The sequence below is a fragment of the Ambystoma mexicanum genome, chromosome 12 (assembly GCF_040938575.1).
Source record: "Ambystoma mexicanum isolate Mex_15411 chromosome 12, UKY_AmexF1_1, whole genome shotgun sequence".
Taxonomy (NCBI): Eukaryota; Metazoa; Chordata; class Amphibia; order Caudata; family Ambystomatidae; genus Ambystoma; species Ambystoma mexicanum.
In genome coordinates, this window is record NC_090936.1 from 1,154,337,732 (window position 1) to 1,154,351,664 (window position 13,933).

The 13,933-nt window shown below is 48.4% G+C and overlaps 1 protein-coding gene across 2 annotated transcripts in view; it reads right to left on the reverse strand.

The window, feature by feature from the left end:
- WIF1 (WNT inhibitory factor 1) overlaps positions 1–13,933 on the reverse strand; it is a 358,763-nt gene that overhangs the window by 134,037 nt on the left and 210,793 nt on the right. For both annotated transcript variants that reach the window (XM_069629749.1, XM_069629750.1), the window contains exon 4: positions 2,150–2,290. In XM_069629749.1, coding sequence (XP_069485850.1) covers positions 2,150–2,290 — 141 coding nt within the window. The remainder of the gene's footprint in view (positions 1–2,149; positions 2,291–13,933) is intronic.

Genomic DNA, 13,933 nt, shown 5'->3' on the forward strand with positions numbered 1-13,933 from the left:
CAATGTATTTTTTGTAAATAAGTGATAATAAATGCAAATATTTTTCTAAAATATGACTTTATTGAGAGAGTCGAACCAAAGCCCATGTGAGGGTGGGGTGCCTTCTTCACTGTGAGAACGTTGAAAGAAAACTATGCACTTGCCCAGTTTCTATGTAGCGCCTACCACTGGCAGGTCGAGTCTATCCAGGTGCTTCCAGTTTTTGCAACTAGGGGATCTTAGGTACGGTTGTGTCCCTGCGTCAATCAGGAAAACTCCCCTTTACTGAAAAAGTAGGTGAGTGAACTTCACATGACCGATTAGAAGCTTTTCAAGCCTTTCGTCCAATACTATCGATGATTCGTGATTCAGTGGGGATCACTAATTGACCGTTGCAAGCCCGTATCATCTTCAAATCCTGCTGCATCGTATACAAGGCCGTCACTCTGAAGTCCCCAAGCTCCCTCACTGAGGAACTCCGCAACTCCAGAGGGCTATGATCCACCAGAAGTAAGGACATGTGCAGACTTGAACTTTGTCGGTGCGGGAAGGAAATAAACAGAAGACAGGCCCTCTCTGTCTATGCCCCAAGACTCAGGAACTTCCTCACTCTCAACTGCCGACTTTTACAATTCAAGAAAGAGCTCCAGACCCCCCTCTTCAAGGAATGGCTCCTTCCTAACACCTAGGTCCATGCAACTGCCCATCCTACCTGAGATGGGATCATCTTATCCCCACTGTTTCCTCCCCTAGTTGCTTGTAGATCCTTTGCTGTCACATTGCGCGCCCTCCCCCTGTTGTTAGCTCCCCGCCCCCTATTTCTCTGCTCCCCTTACCGTCTTCTTCCCCCTATGATTGTAAAGTGTTCTGTTGCTTCGCAAAGCTAGCTTTGTGCTCAATAAATAACCCAGTAATAATAATATAACATCATGAGTTTATTTCAATAAGGTTGGTTTGTCTCTTCAAGGATTTGAAATGTTAACATCTGAATGTAATTGTATGCACATGTTTCGAGCCCACAGCTCTTCTTCAAGTACCCTGTAAGGAAGTCCTCCTCAGTGCACCGCTTCACCATTTTCAGAATCTACACTTCACGTGCAGCACAGAAGTTTCCGCAGTCATCTAGTGTGGCCCTGTCTCTGTTTGTATGGCTGCTTTTAATATTCTCTGTTGGGTACAGCGTCGTATCGACAGTTGTTTTTTTCGACAGGTGTTTTTACGAAAACATTTTGATGAAAAAACGAATTGAAATTTTGGGTGGGCAGACAAAGTGTTGGGGGGGTCGGGAACAGTAAAAAAATAGTGGGGGAAGCCACATTTCTATGACTTTTTTTGGCAAAATATTTTCGCACAAACACCTGTCGAAAAAATGAATGCCATAGAACCCTCTGTTTCCTCGCTAGAACAGAAGTAAGAACTATAATACGGAGGCCTGTGCGACCTGGAGCAACCAGGGCCTCTGCACGTGTGCCACCCGTTGGACAGTGCACACAAATTGCCCACACCAAGCGTTCCCATTTGAATTGGGGTCTAAAGGGTCCAAGGGAGAGCATTGGCAACACTCAATGCCCCTCAGAGCATTGTAAACACGTGTGCTTAAGGTTCAGCTTGATTAATCCGACCCTTGGAGAACATGCACAATGGGTAATGGCCAAAAATGTCACCTTCACAATTACGATGTCCGAAAATGCTGACCTTTTTTTTTAGACCCCCCTTTCACCCCCTATATATGTGGGGGTGGGGGTATAGGATATAATATTAATATGGGGGAGGCTGCTGGGGTCTCCCCCCGCATATATATGTGGTGTAAAGGGGTTTAAAAAAACAATAATAAATAAAAAGTCGGCATTTGTGACAGTCGCAGTGATCACATAGATCCTGCGCAATGTGGTGTTGATTAATGAATGAATGAACACACTGAAAAGGATGGCCCTAGTTGTGGTCCTTGTGAGGCATAGACAGGGTAGGCCCTGAGCGGGCAAAGACCACCCACCCAACCAAAATCTGCATATGCCCACTCAGAAGCGCTGTGTGGGCATTTGCAGATGTTAATGCCACTGTGGTAGGCCCAACTACATTAGCTTCAGGCCCCACGTGATAGACAATCCTGGCTACGCGTCGACTACCCACCCAATAGCTACCGGTCACGCCTCGCGTAGCCACCATGTACCTTGCTGGCATGTTTTGAAGAAGATGGCATGCTGCGGTGTTTGCAGGATAATGTTGCCTTCGGAGTTCATGATGATGACGATGACTTCAAACGCGGCCACGCCATCTTCATTCCCTAGGCATGGAAATCCCACCTGCACAACTGAAGAAAAAGCAAAGGAGAGCAGGCATTAGTCTTAAAATGCTACAAACACATTGGTAGAGGACATGGGAATGGCCAAAACTCTTGGCTATCAGGGTCACAGGTTGGGGGCATTAACTGAACTTTACTGGGTATTACCCGAATTGATCGAGGAGAATTGACCGTTTACCCAAATTGACCGAAGTTAAAAGGTCCTAATTGACCTTTTACACAATTGACCGTATATATATAATTTGGTTGGGGTAATTAAATCAGTATAATGTTATTGGGTAGAGGATTCCAGGGGGTTTTGGATTGGTGGGGAGTTGCAGGGGGTTTGTCCCCCGCATATATGTCTGAATTGTCCTTTTAAATTCGGTCAATTCTCCCGCGGGCAATTCGGAAACAAACAATTCGTATGCAACCCTTTACTGTGGTTCTGTATGTAATGTTACTTGCTTATCTAGCACTTGTGCTGCTCTTGGGCTGCTTCGGAGCGCAGAGGGGAGGAGTTAAAATGAGAGGAGAGCTCAGGGGCAACGCTGTTGTCTTGGAAGCAAGATAACGCAGTGCAACAAAGGTTCGAAACCCAATCCCACGCTTAGAAACCACTCGCTGGTATTAAGCGCGTTATAAATGAACAATAACATAAAAATAAGAGTCAGGAGCATGAAAGATGGAAGGAAGCTACAGTGCTGGAAATTAAGAAAGGCACCTGACATCATGTGCAGTGTTTATACTGCCCTGATGCCACTTCAGGAAGGACGTTGCGCAGAAGTCCAAGGGTCCCTGTGCTCCTGCTATCTAGGGCAATAGGGCATTGCTGATGGAGTGGCCCAGCAGGACAGCATGGGACGTTTTTGTGAGCCAATGTGGGCCAGTTTGGTGACTTTGTGCACTGTGCAACAGGTAGTTTTGACAAATGCTACTGCCCAAATCTTCTTTAAAATGCAGAGTTTGCAACATATGGACCTAATCATTCAGCCCCAGGTACAACTCAAACAGCATTTACACAGTGTGTGCCCAGGCTTACTGGGTGTCCCAGCTCGACCCTAACTGTGATCCTCATCACTTATTAGTTTGGCCCATTAGGCAGCGCTTTAACTCGAAACTATTGCATTAGAGGACAGAGGAGAAGGAGTGACATATGAGGAGGGGCACACAGTTTGTTGGTGTTGTTTGGTTATTTGCCCACCCATTGACTGGCCATAGCCATGCTAATCCCTATGGCCATTTCCACTCAGTTCCTGCCTCTTCCCTCCACAAAACACCTACTCATGGGAACTCTTTGAGCTCGCTTTAATCAAGCCTTACCATTCAACCTTGCACTCGTAGTGCAGTCTTCTAAGACTTCATGACTTAAATTGATGCTAGTGTAATAAAAATCTATTAACAAGGTGTACCTTCAGCCACTCTGTTTATAAGCACTCTGCGTGTCCTTCACTGAAGTCCTGTTAAAGACAAGAATTGGCAAAGCCAACAGTTTTGTAGAGATAGAGAGAGAGAGAGAGAGAGAGAGAGAGAGAGAGAGAGAGAGAGAGAGAGAGAGAGAGAGATATGCTAATGGATGCCCAGGTACTCCCACCATTTTGCACCTGCCACCATCAATGGCCAGTTCATACCACTACGGCAGTGCCTGGCAAGTGCCTTTCCCATGCCTACACAAAAGCCCAAACTGTTGGCATTGCCAACGCGTTTTTCTCTTTTGCTTCTCGCCCTGGATCCTGGCTTTTCCCTTCACTTCCAAAATGGCTGGGGCTTCTGGAATATGAGATTTTAGGGATCATCAGTTGCACTCCCCAGAGGGGAGTGGGGGGTGGGGGGGTCTGAAGGAGAAGCCTGCTCTCCTTCTTTGGGGGGGCACAGGCTAGCAAGGCAGCACACAGTAGCCCTACCCATTTGAGATGTTTAGGTCCAGTGAAACTCAGGAATAAAAAAAGGAATTCGTTTTGCATTTTTCAGGAAATCAGGACTGAGCCCCAAATCCCAGGTCATATGCCCACTTCCGGTCCCACCCTTTAGACTTGAGAGGTGGCCGTCCCCAGCCTAACTTTTGAACATGGGCGCCAGTGTGAGGCTTGGCGGGGGGGGGGTGCACTGGGCACCAGTTTCCAACTCCCCAGGCGCCGCCACTGGTTTTCACTCTCTCTTTCAAAATGTGTCAGTCCCTTCAGTGATTCAAAGCAAAAGCTCAGTAGAACTGTGTGCTTTTAAGGCGTTTGCTTGCCATTTGATTTTGTCAGCCTAATGCCGTCATCTCTCAAAGACATCCATCAATCACAGACTAATTGTGTCAACTTTTAGTATGAAAGTTGTCAGGCTTTGATATGATATGATAGGTTATTTATAACTCGCTTAATACCCAGAGGGTGCTAAACGCAGACCCGGGGATCGAACCTGTGTTGTTCTGTGTCATCTTGCTTCCGAGGTGAGCACGTTTATTTATTTAACGGTCATTTTTAAATAAGCATTCTTTAAAAAGGGCAATATGTGCAACAATCAAATATACTTTAAAATGCTTTTCCAGAATCAACACAAATCTAGTAGATACTCTTAAGAGATGCTTTTTACACACTTCCTACACCCGGAGGTAGGACAGTAAGGGCATTTGTATATCACTAGTACACTTTGTAGATTCTGAGGTTGGTAGAAAGGAATGGTTAAGGGAAGGAAAAAGGATAAACATTCTCAGAGCATGTGAGCACTTTAAATCTTCAAGTGAAGTCTAGATAAAAACCTCTCCCAGCAATATTAGTTTAAAACTGATGCATCACCTATGAGGGACAGTAAGAATCAAAGTCAAATGGAATAGAAGAGTCTGCAGGGAGCCAGGACCGCCAAAGTCAATTTGAGCAAAGTCTATGGAGCTGAGGAACTTCTTAGATAGTAAAAGTCTTGCACAAAGGAGAGTTTGTTGAAGAAAAATCACTGTAGGGTCACAAGCTGTTACACTTGTGAAGGTCAGAGCTGACATCAATTCTAGCAAAGCAGCTACTGCAAGTCTCAACTGAGAAGAGCAAAGCTACAGACAATGAGGCAAGTACCCCAAGTCAGAACAGTACCTTTGGTTACAAGAAGAGCGGTCCAGCTGGCTTCTGTCTGGTTGCAACGATGCAGATTCTGGGTTCCTGGGACACAGTCGTGGGGACAAGAGGAAGGACGTCTGGGGTTTCCTGCGGGAGCAATTCGGAGGTCGGCGGCACTTTGCGGTTTCAGCACGCGGTAAACCGCACCACCGCGGATCTTGGATGCCAGTTGGGCTTCCTTCACTCCCCGAATCCTGCACTCTGGTGAGGGGACTCAAGCTTGGGTCGTCCTGCTTCGGGAGGGTCCTTAGGAGACTCCTGGCGCTTCTGGCTGGATTACAGACGTTGCACTCGACTAGGATTTCTCGACCCCTGTCACTCGGTTCCTGCAGCATTGAAGAAGTACAGCCAGTGGGGGAAGATGGTCCAGTGGAGTTCGTCTCGGGCTAGTTGGTCCCACTAACCCAAGGGAAGAAGTCGTCCCTTCCGGAGCTTCTCTTGTCGATCAGAAAAGGGAGTTTTAGCACAGCAGCAGGGCTTCACCGGGCAAGGCAAAGGTCCAGGAGGATGTAGCAAGCTTCGTTCACAGTTTCTTCATCGGGTTGTCCTTCCCAGTGGCCGACTCTGTCTTCAGTCCCAAAACCCTTGTCTTTTAAGCAGGTTTCTCCCATTCATGCACAGCCTAGCTGTCATTCAAACAGCAGGGTGGCTGTCCTAGAAGGACAGCCAGCCAGCCAACCAGGACTGGGTGCATTCAGGCATTCCTAAATACAAAGGACAGGGGAATTTCGGGAACATCCCTCACTTCCTGCCCTTCCAGACACACTGGAGCCAGAGGTGGGGTTTCAGCACTGAAGCCTGCCAAAGGCAAAATGAACAAAGGGCTCAAACCTGGTTTGGGGCGCAGAGTAAAACCCAGGAAAGGACTCACAAAAAGAAAATGGCGAAAAAAGAAGACTAGGGCCATTTTGACAAAATGGTCACCCATGGGTGCTATACTGCAGCTGAAGATTCGGCCTGTGGTAGAAACGCACAATGGTAGGAAAATTAAACCACTGCCACCAGCCATTTAAAGTAGTGAGTGTAACATAAAAAATGTTACATGAGTAGGTAGGAAAGGGGGCTACTAAGTAACCCCCCAGCACTCCACATAGGATGGTGTGTGCTGGACCTACAAAGAGAAAAGGTAAGTAAAGTCAATTTCACTTTACTATTCTTGCGAACAGTAGTTCACACAAGAAAAGGTATTTAAACCTTATGAGAAATCTAAACAATTTCTCTGTGACACTGAACCGAAGGTGCTGTGTGTCACCATACAAAAAGTAGATGCCATATGGAGTTTGTCAGACTCAAAAAGACAACAGAATCACATAATCCAATTCAGGTCAAAAGCACATGAAAGAGTGAGAAAAAGGGCTCACTTACGCCAGTGTTAAAATTAAAAATTCCTAGAGTCCAGCAAAAGAGCTAAGGGGGTCTCTAAGGTTGAAGGGAATTAGCACAGAAATAAGAATTCTCCCTAACACTCCCCTCCCATTTATGATTACCTCCATTCATACCTCTTAATGGACAATAGTCCTTTCCCAGACACTCATGTGCACGGGGTTCAATGTTCTTAGCTCGCTGGGTTTATTTAGCAGTGTTTTTTGCCGAATATTTTCAGCTGAAAAAACTCATTGACATTTTTTATTTGGGGGTTACCACCTAATCCTGTTTCCCTATTATCTAATCCCTATTCACCACACCTCCCTACCCATTATGTACCCTTACCCACCACCAGCCCCCATATTATGTTTGGCAAAAAACTCCCTGAAAAAAAGCCTGGCGATGTAACAACGTTGTACCGTGCATGGGACACCATCCGCTAACCTCACTCAATGTTATACGGGAGCCGCTGTGCTTTCCTGTGTGTTACGACATTGTACTGTGCATGGGACACCATCCGCTAACCTCACTCATTGTTATACTGGAGCCGCTGTGCTTTCCTGCGTGTTACGACGTTGCACCGTGCCTGGGACGCCATCCGCTAACCTCACTCATTGTTATACGGGAGCCGCTGTGCTTTCCTGCGTGTTACGACGTTGCACCGTGTATGGGACGCCATCCGCTAACCTCACTCATTGTTATACGGGAGCCGCTGTGCTTTCCTGCGTGTAACGATGCTGTACCGTGCATGGGACACCATCCGCTAACCTCACTCATTGTTATACAGCATCCGCTGTGCTTTCCTGCGTGTTACGACATTGTACCGTGCATGGGACACCATTCGCTAACCTGGCCCATTGTTATACGGGAGCCGCTGTGCTTTCCTGTGTGTTACGACATTGTACTGTGAATGGGACGCCATCCGCTAACCTCACTCATTGTTATACGGGAGCCGCTGTGCTTTCCTGCCTGTTACGACATTGTACTTGTGCATGGGAGGCCATCCGCTAGCCTTACTCATTGTTATACAGGATCCGCTGTGCTTTCCTGCATGTTACGACATTGTACTTGTGCATGGGACACCATCCGCTAACCTCACTCATTGTTATACGGGAGCCGCTGTGCTTTCCTGTGTGTTACGACGTTGTACTGTGCATGGGACACCATCCGCTAACCTCACTCATTGTTATACGGGAGCCGCTGTGCTTTCCTGTGTGTTACGACGTTGTACTGTGCATGGGACACCATCCGCTAACCTCACTCATTGTTATACGGGAGCCGCTGTGCTTTCCTGCGTGTTACGACGTTGTACCGTGCATGGGACACCATCCGCTAACCTCACTCATTGTTATACGGGAGCCGCTGTGCTTTCCTGTGTGTTACGACGTTGTACCGTGCATGGGACACCATCCGCTAACCTCACTCATTGTTATACTGGAGCTGCTGTGCTTTCCTGCGTGTTACGACATTGTACTGTGCATGGGACACCATCCGCTAACCTCACTCATTGTTATACGGGAGCCGCTGTGCTTTCCTGCGTGTTACGACGTTGTACCGTGCATGGGACACCATCCGCTAACCTCACTCATTGTTATACATGATCCGCTATGCTTTCCTGCCTGTTACGACATTGTACTGTGCATGGGACACCATCCGCTAACCTCACTCATTGTTATACGGCATCCGCTATGCTTTCCTGCGTGTTACGACATTGTACCGTGCATGGGACACCATCCGCTAACCTCACTCATTGTTATACGGGAGCCGGTGTGCTTTCCTGCCTGTTACGACATTGTACCGTGAATGGGACGCCATCCGCTAACCTCACTCATTGTTATACGGGAGCCGCTGTGCTTTCCTGCCTGTTACGACATTGTACTTGTGCATGGGAGGCCATCCGCTAGCCTTACTCATTGTTATACAGGATCCGCTGTGCTTTCCTGCATGTTACGACGTTGTACTTGTGCATGGGACACCATCCGCTAACCTCACTCATTGTTATACTGGAGCCGCTGTGCTTTCCTGCGTGTTAATACGTTGTACCGTGCATGGGACACCATTCGCTAACCTCACCCATTGTTATACGGGAGCCGCTGTGCTTTCCTGCGTGTTACGACATTGTACTGTGCATGGGACACCATCCGCTAACCTCACTCATTGTTATACGGGAGCCGCTGTGCTTTCCTGTGTGTTACGACATTGTACTGTGCATGGGACACCATCCGCTAACCTCACTCATTGTTATACGGGAGCCGCTGTGCTTTCCTGTGTGTTACGACGTTGTACTGTGCATGGGACACCATCCGCTAACCTCACTCATTGTTATACGGGAGCCGCTGTGCTTTCCTGCGTGTTACGACGTTGTACCGTGCATGGGACACCATCCGCTAACCTCACTCATTGTTATACGGGAGCCGCTGTGCTTTCCTGTGTGTTACGACGTTGTACCGTGCATGGGACACCATCCGCTAACCTCACTCATTGTTATACTGGAGCTGCTGTGCTTTCCTGCGTGTTACGACATTGTACTGTGCATGGGACACCATCCGCTAACCTCACTCATTGTTATACGGGAGCCGCTGTGCTTTCCTGCGTGTTACGACGTTGTACCGTGCATGGGACACCATCCGCTAACCTCACTCATTGGTATACTGGAGCTGCTGTGCTTTCCTGCGTGTTACGACATTGTACTGTGCGTGGGACACCATCCGCTAACCTCACTCATTGGTATACTGGAGCTGCTGTGCTTTCCTGCGTGTTACGACATTGTACTGTGCGTGGGACACCATCCGCTAACCTCACTCATTGTTATACGGGAGCCGCTGTGCTTTCCTGCCTGTTACGACATTGTACTTGTGCATGGGAGGCCATCCGCTAGCCTTACTCATTGTTATACAGGATCCGCTGTGCTTTCCTGCGTGTTACGACATTGTACTTGTGCATGGGACACCATCCGCTAACCTCACTCATTATTATACTGGAGCCGCTGTGCTTTCCTGCGTGTTAAGACGTTGTACCGTGCATGGGACACCATTCGCTAACCTCACCCATTGTTATACGGGAGCCGCTGTGCTTTCCTGCGTGTTACGACATTGTACTGTGCATGGGACACCATCCGCTAACCTCACTCATTGTTATACGGGAGCCGCTGTGCTTTCCTGTGTGTTACGACGTTGTACTGTGCATGGGACACCATCCGCTAACCTCACTCATTGTTATACGGGAGCCGCTGTGCTTTCCTGCGTGTTACGACGTTGTACCGTGCATGGGACACCATCCGCTAACCTCACTCATTGGTATACTGGAGCCGCTGTGCTTTCCTGCGTGTTACGACGTTGTACCGTGCATGGGACACCATCCGCTAACCTCACTCATTGGTATACTGGAGCTGCTGTGCTTTCCTGCGTGTTACGACGTTGTACCGTGCATGGGACACCATCCGCTAACCTCACTCATTGTTATACGGGAGCCGCTGTGCTTTCCTGCGTGTTACGACGTTGTACTCTGCATGGGACACCATCCGCTAACCTCACTCATTGTTATACTGGAGCTGCTGTGCTTCCCTGCGTGTTACGACGTTGCACCGTGCATGGGACGCCATCCGCTAACCTCACTCATTGTTATACGGGGGCCGCTATGCTTTCCTGCGTGTTACGACATTGTACTGTGCATGGGACACCATCCGCTAACCTCACTCATTGTTATACGGGAGCCGCTGTGCTTTCCTGCGTGTTACGACATTGTACTGTGCATGGGACACCATCCGCTAACCTCACTCATTGTTATACGGGAGCCTCTGTGCTTTCCTGCGTGTTACGACATTGTACTGTGCATGGGACACCATCCGCTAACCTCACTCATTGTTATACGGGAGCCGCTGTGCTTTCCTGCGTGTTACGACATTGTACTGTGCATGGGACACCATCCGCTAACCTCACTCATTGTTATACGGGAGCCGCTGTGCTTTCCTGCGTGTTACGACATTGTACTGTGCATGGGACACCATCCGCTAACCTCACTCATTGTTATACGGGAGCCGCTGTGCTTTCCTGCGTGTTACGACATTGTACTGTGCATGGGACACCATCCGCTAACCTCACTCATTGTTATACGGGAGCTGCTGTGCTTTCCTGCCTGTTACGACGTTGTACCGTGCATGGGACACCATCCGCTAACCTCACTCATTGTTATACTGGAGCCGCTGTGCTTTCCTGCCTGTTACGACATTGTACCGTGCATGGGACACCATCCGCTAACCTGACCCATTGTTATACGGGAGCCGCTGTGCTTTCCTGCATGTTGACGTTCCACAGGAAAAAGTTGGAATGCATGAGCTGGGAAAGTTTTGGACAGATTGGCAATGTTATTAAGTACTGGTACTCTCCATAAGGTTAGAGAAGTCCCGGTTCTCAAAGCCAGGAAAACAAATGAAGTGTAGGTACCGAGGGCAGGTTAGAGCCGGTCCATTCAAATCACTGATTGAAGGTATGTGGGGAACGGGGGGGAGGCAGATAAGAGGTTCAACAGGACAACTTCGACTTGCACCACCTTCAAAGTGACTCCAGTGGCTACAGGCTGCACTCTGCCGGCTTTTCTTACCAGTTTTACATTTTAAATTAATGCAGTTTCAGGGATTAAAGGCTGTGCCCCTTTTAAATATTTGCACGGAACTGCCCCTTTTTGGTGTGATCATTCCGGCATTTATTATTTTCAAAATTCCTAAGTAGAACTATGAATACACTTGCATCTGCACAGTGGGAGACGTGTACCAAAAAAAGTAGTGGCACTGTGACTCCGGCGGGGGACAGAGTAGGAAGGAGGGGAGCAACGTGCAACACATAATTCCAAGGGTTGCAACCAGGCTGGTGGTCAGACAACTGAGGGGAAACAGATTTCAGTTTAGCTGGAACTGCTATTGGGTGGTAAAGGGGAGAAGGGCGCTTTAACTTCACAAAGAACAGTCCCGGAATGGTGGAAATGGATGCAAAAAGTAGTGGCACTGTTAACAGTACAAAATAAAAGTAGTGCAACGCCGTTCCCGGGCGTTCCTGCTCAATATCACAGCAAATGGCTTTCTGGAAATATGTGGGTGTAACTGCTTCTGCGATCGCCTCCATGACTGCACGCCTTCTCCTCCGCTTCTCCTTGTCTGAGGCCACTCTCCCATCCTCTTCCCCACTTCACACCCCGATTTACCTTCATCTCGTTAATCCCGTGAACCTATGCAAGAGATTGCGCTGAATTCGCGTGTCCGCATTTCTTTCGCGGGTTGGGCGGGGGGCTCAGGCCAGTTCACTCTTGCAGAAGGTGCAAGCCACTTTTGGGGTTCAGGGTCCGATTTGTGGACAGCGACACGACATGACTAGGACAGTTGAGGGAGGGGTAGAGAATTGAAGTAGGATTTAGTTGAGAGTGAGGGACCACATTGCAACAGAATTAAGGGAGAGATTAAAAAAAACGTGAAAAGGGACGGCTGGCTCAGTTTTCTAAAATCCTAGAGTTTGTTGTAAGCAGTATGTTACGCTCAGTGGTTGTCAGTGTGCATCACACAAAAAGCACCTTGTTGTGTGACTAGCGAGGAAGGGGCTTCGGTGAGTGGCAGGTGGGAGTCAGGGGTGCAAGCGCATCTCGCAAGAAATCACGAGTCCACACTATCCTGAATATAGGATTGGGATAGGGTGGCCCATCCAGGCTTGCTACTCCCCTCCATGTTTGCAAGAACTCAGGAGTCCACAAAATACTGAATATAGGATTGGGATGGGGGGCAGGGGGCATCTAGGCTTCTACTCCCCTCCATGTTTGCAAGAACTCAGTAGTCCACAAAATCCTGAATATAGGATTGGGATAGGGAGGGCCATCCAGGCTTCTACTCCGCTCCATGCTGGTTCTCCCTGTGTCTTACTTTCCATTCATGGCATCCTCCTTCTAACCTCCAGTCATGCACTCCCTGAGTCATCTCTCCATTCCTGCTCGTCCACCTTCCCTTTCTGCTATCAATCCTAAGATTTCCATTATCCACTCTCTCCATTCCTGCACATTCCCCTGCTCCTCTCCATTCCTGCTCGTCCACCTTCCCTTTCTACTATCAATCCTAAGATTCCCATTATCCACTCTTTCCATTCCTGCACATGCTCCTGCTCCTCTCCATTCCTGCTCGTCCTCCTTCTCTTTCTACTATCAATCCTAAGCTCCCCATTATCCACTCTCTCCGTTCCTGCACATGCCGCTGCTCCTCTCCATTCCAGCTCTTCGCCTTCTCTTTCTACTATCAGTTCTAAGCTCCCCTGTTTCCCCTCTCTCCGTTCCTGCACATGCCCTTCTTCCTCTCCATTCCTGCTCTTCCATATTCTCTTTCTACTATCAATCCTAAAATCCCCATTATCTCCTCTCTCCGTTCCTGTACATGCCCCTGCTCCTCTAAATTCCAGCTCTTCCGCCTTCTCTTTCTACTATCAGTTCTAGGCTCCCCTGTTTCCCCTCTCTCGGTTCCTGCATATTCCCCTGCTCATCTCCATTCCTGCTCGTCCACCTTCCCTTTCTACTATCAATCCTAAGATTCCCATTATCCACTCTCTCCATTCCTGCACATGCCCTTGCTCCTCTCCATTCCTGCTTGTCCACCTTCCCTTTCTACTATCAGTTCTAAGCTCCCCTGTTTCCCCTCTCTCCGTTCCTGCACATGCCCTTCTTCCTCTCCATTCCTGCTCTTCCATATTCTCTTTCTACTATCAATCCTAAAATCTGCATTATCTCCTCTCTCCGTTCCTGTACATGCCCCTGCTCCTCTAAATTCCAGCTCTTCCGCCTTCTCTTTCTACTATCAGTTCTAAGCTCCTCTGTTTCCCCTCTCTCGATTCCTGCACATGCCCCTGCTCCTCTCCATTCCTGCTCTTCTACATTCTCTTTCTACTATCAATCCTAAAATCCCCCTTATCCCCTCTCTCCATTCCTGCACATGCCCCTGCTCCTCTCCATTCCTGCTCGTCCACCTTATCTTTTACTGTCAATCCTAAGATCCCCATTAGCCACTCTCTCCATTCCTGCACATGCCCCTGCTCCTCTCCATTCCTGCCCGTCCTCCTTCTCTTTCTACTATCAATCCTAAGCTCCCCATTATCCACTATCTCCGTTCCTGCACATGCCGCTGCTCCTCTCCATTCAAGCTCTTCCGCCTTCTCTTTCTACTATCAGTTCTAAGCTCCCCTGTTTCCCC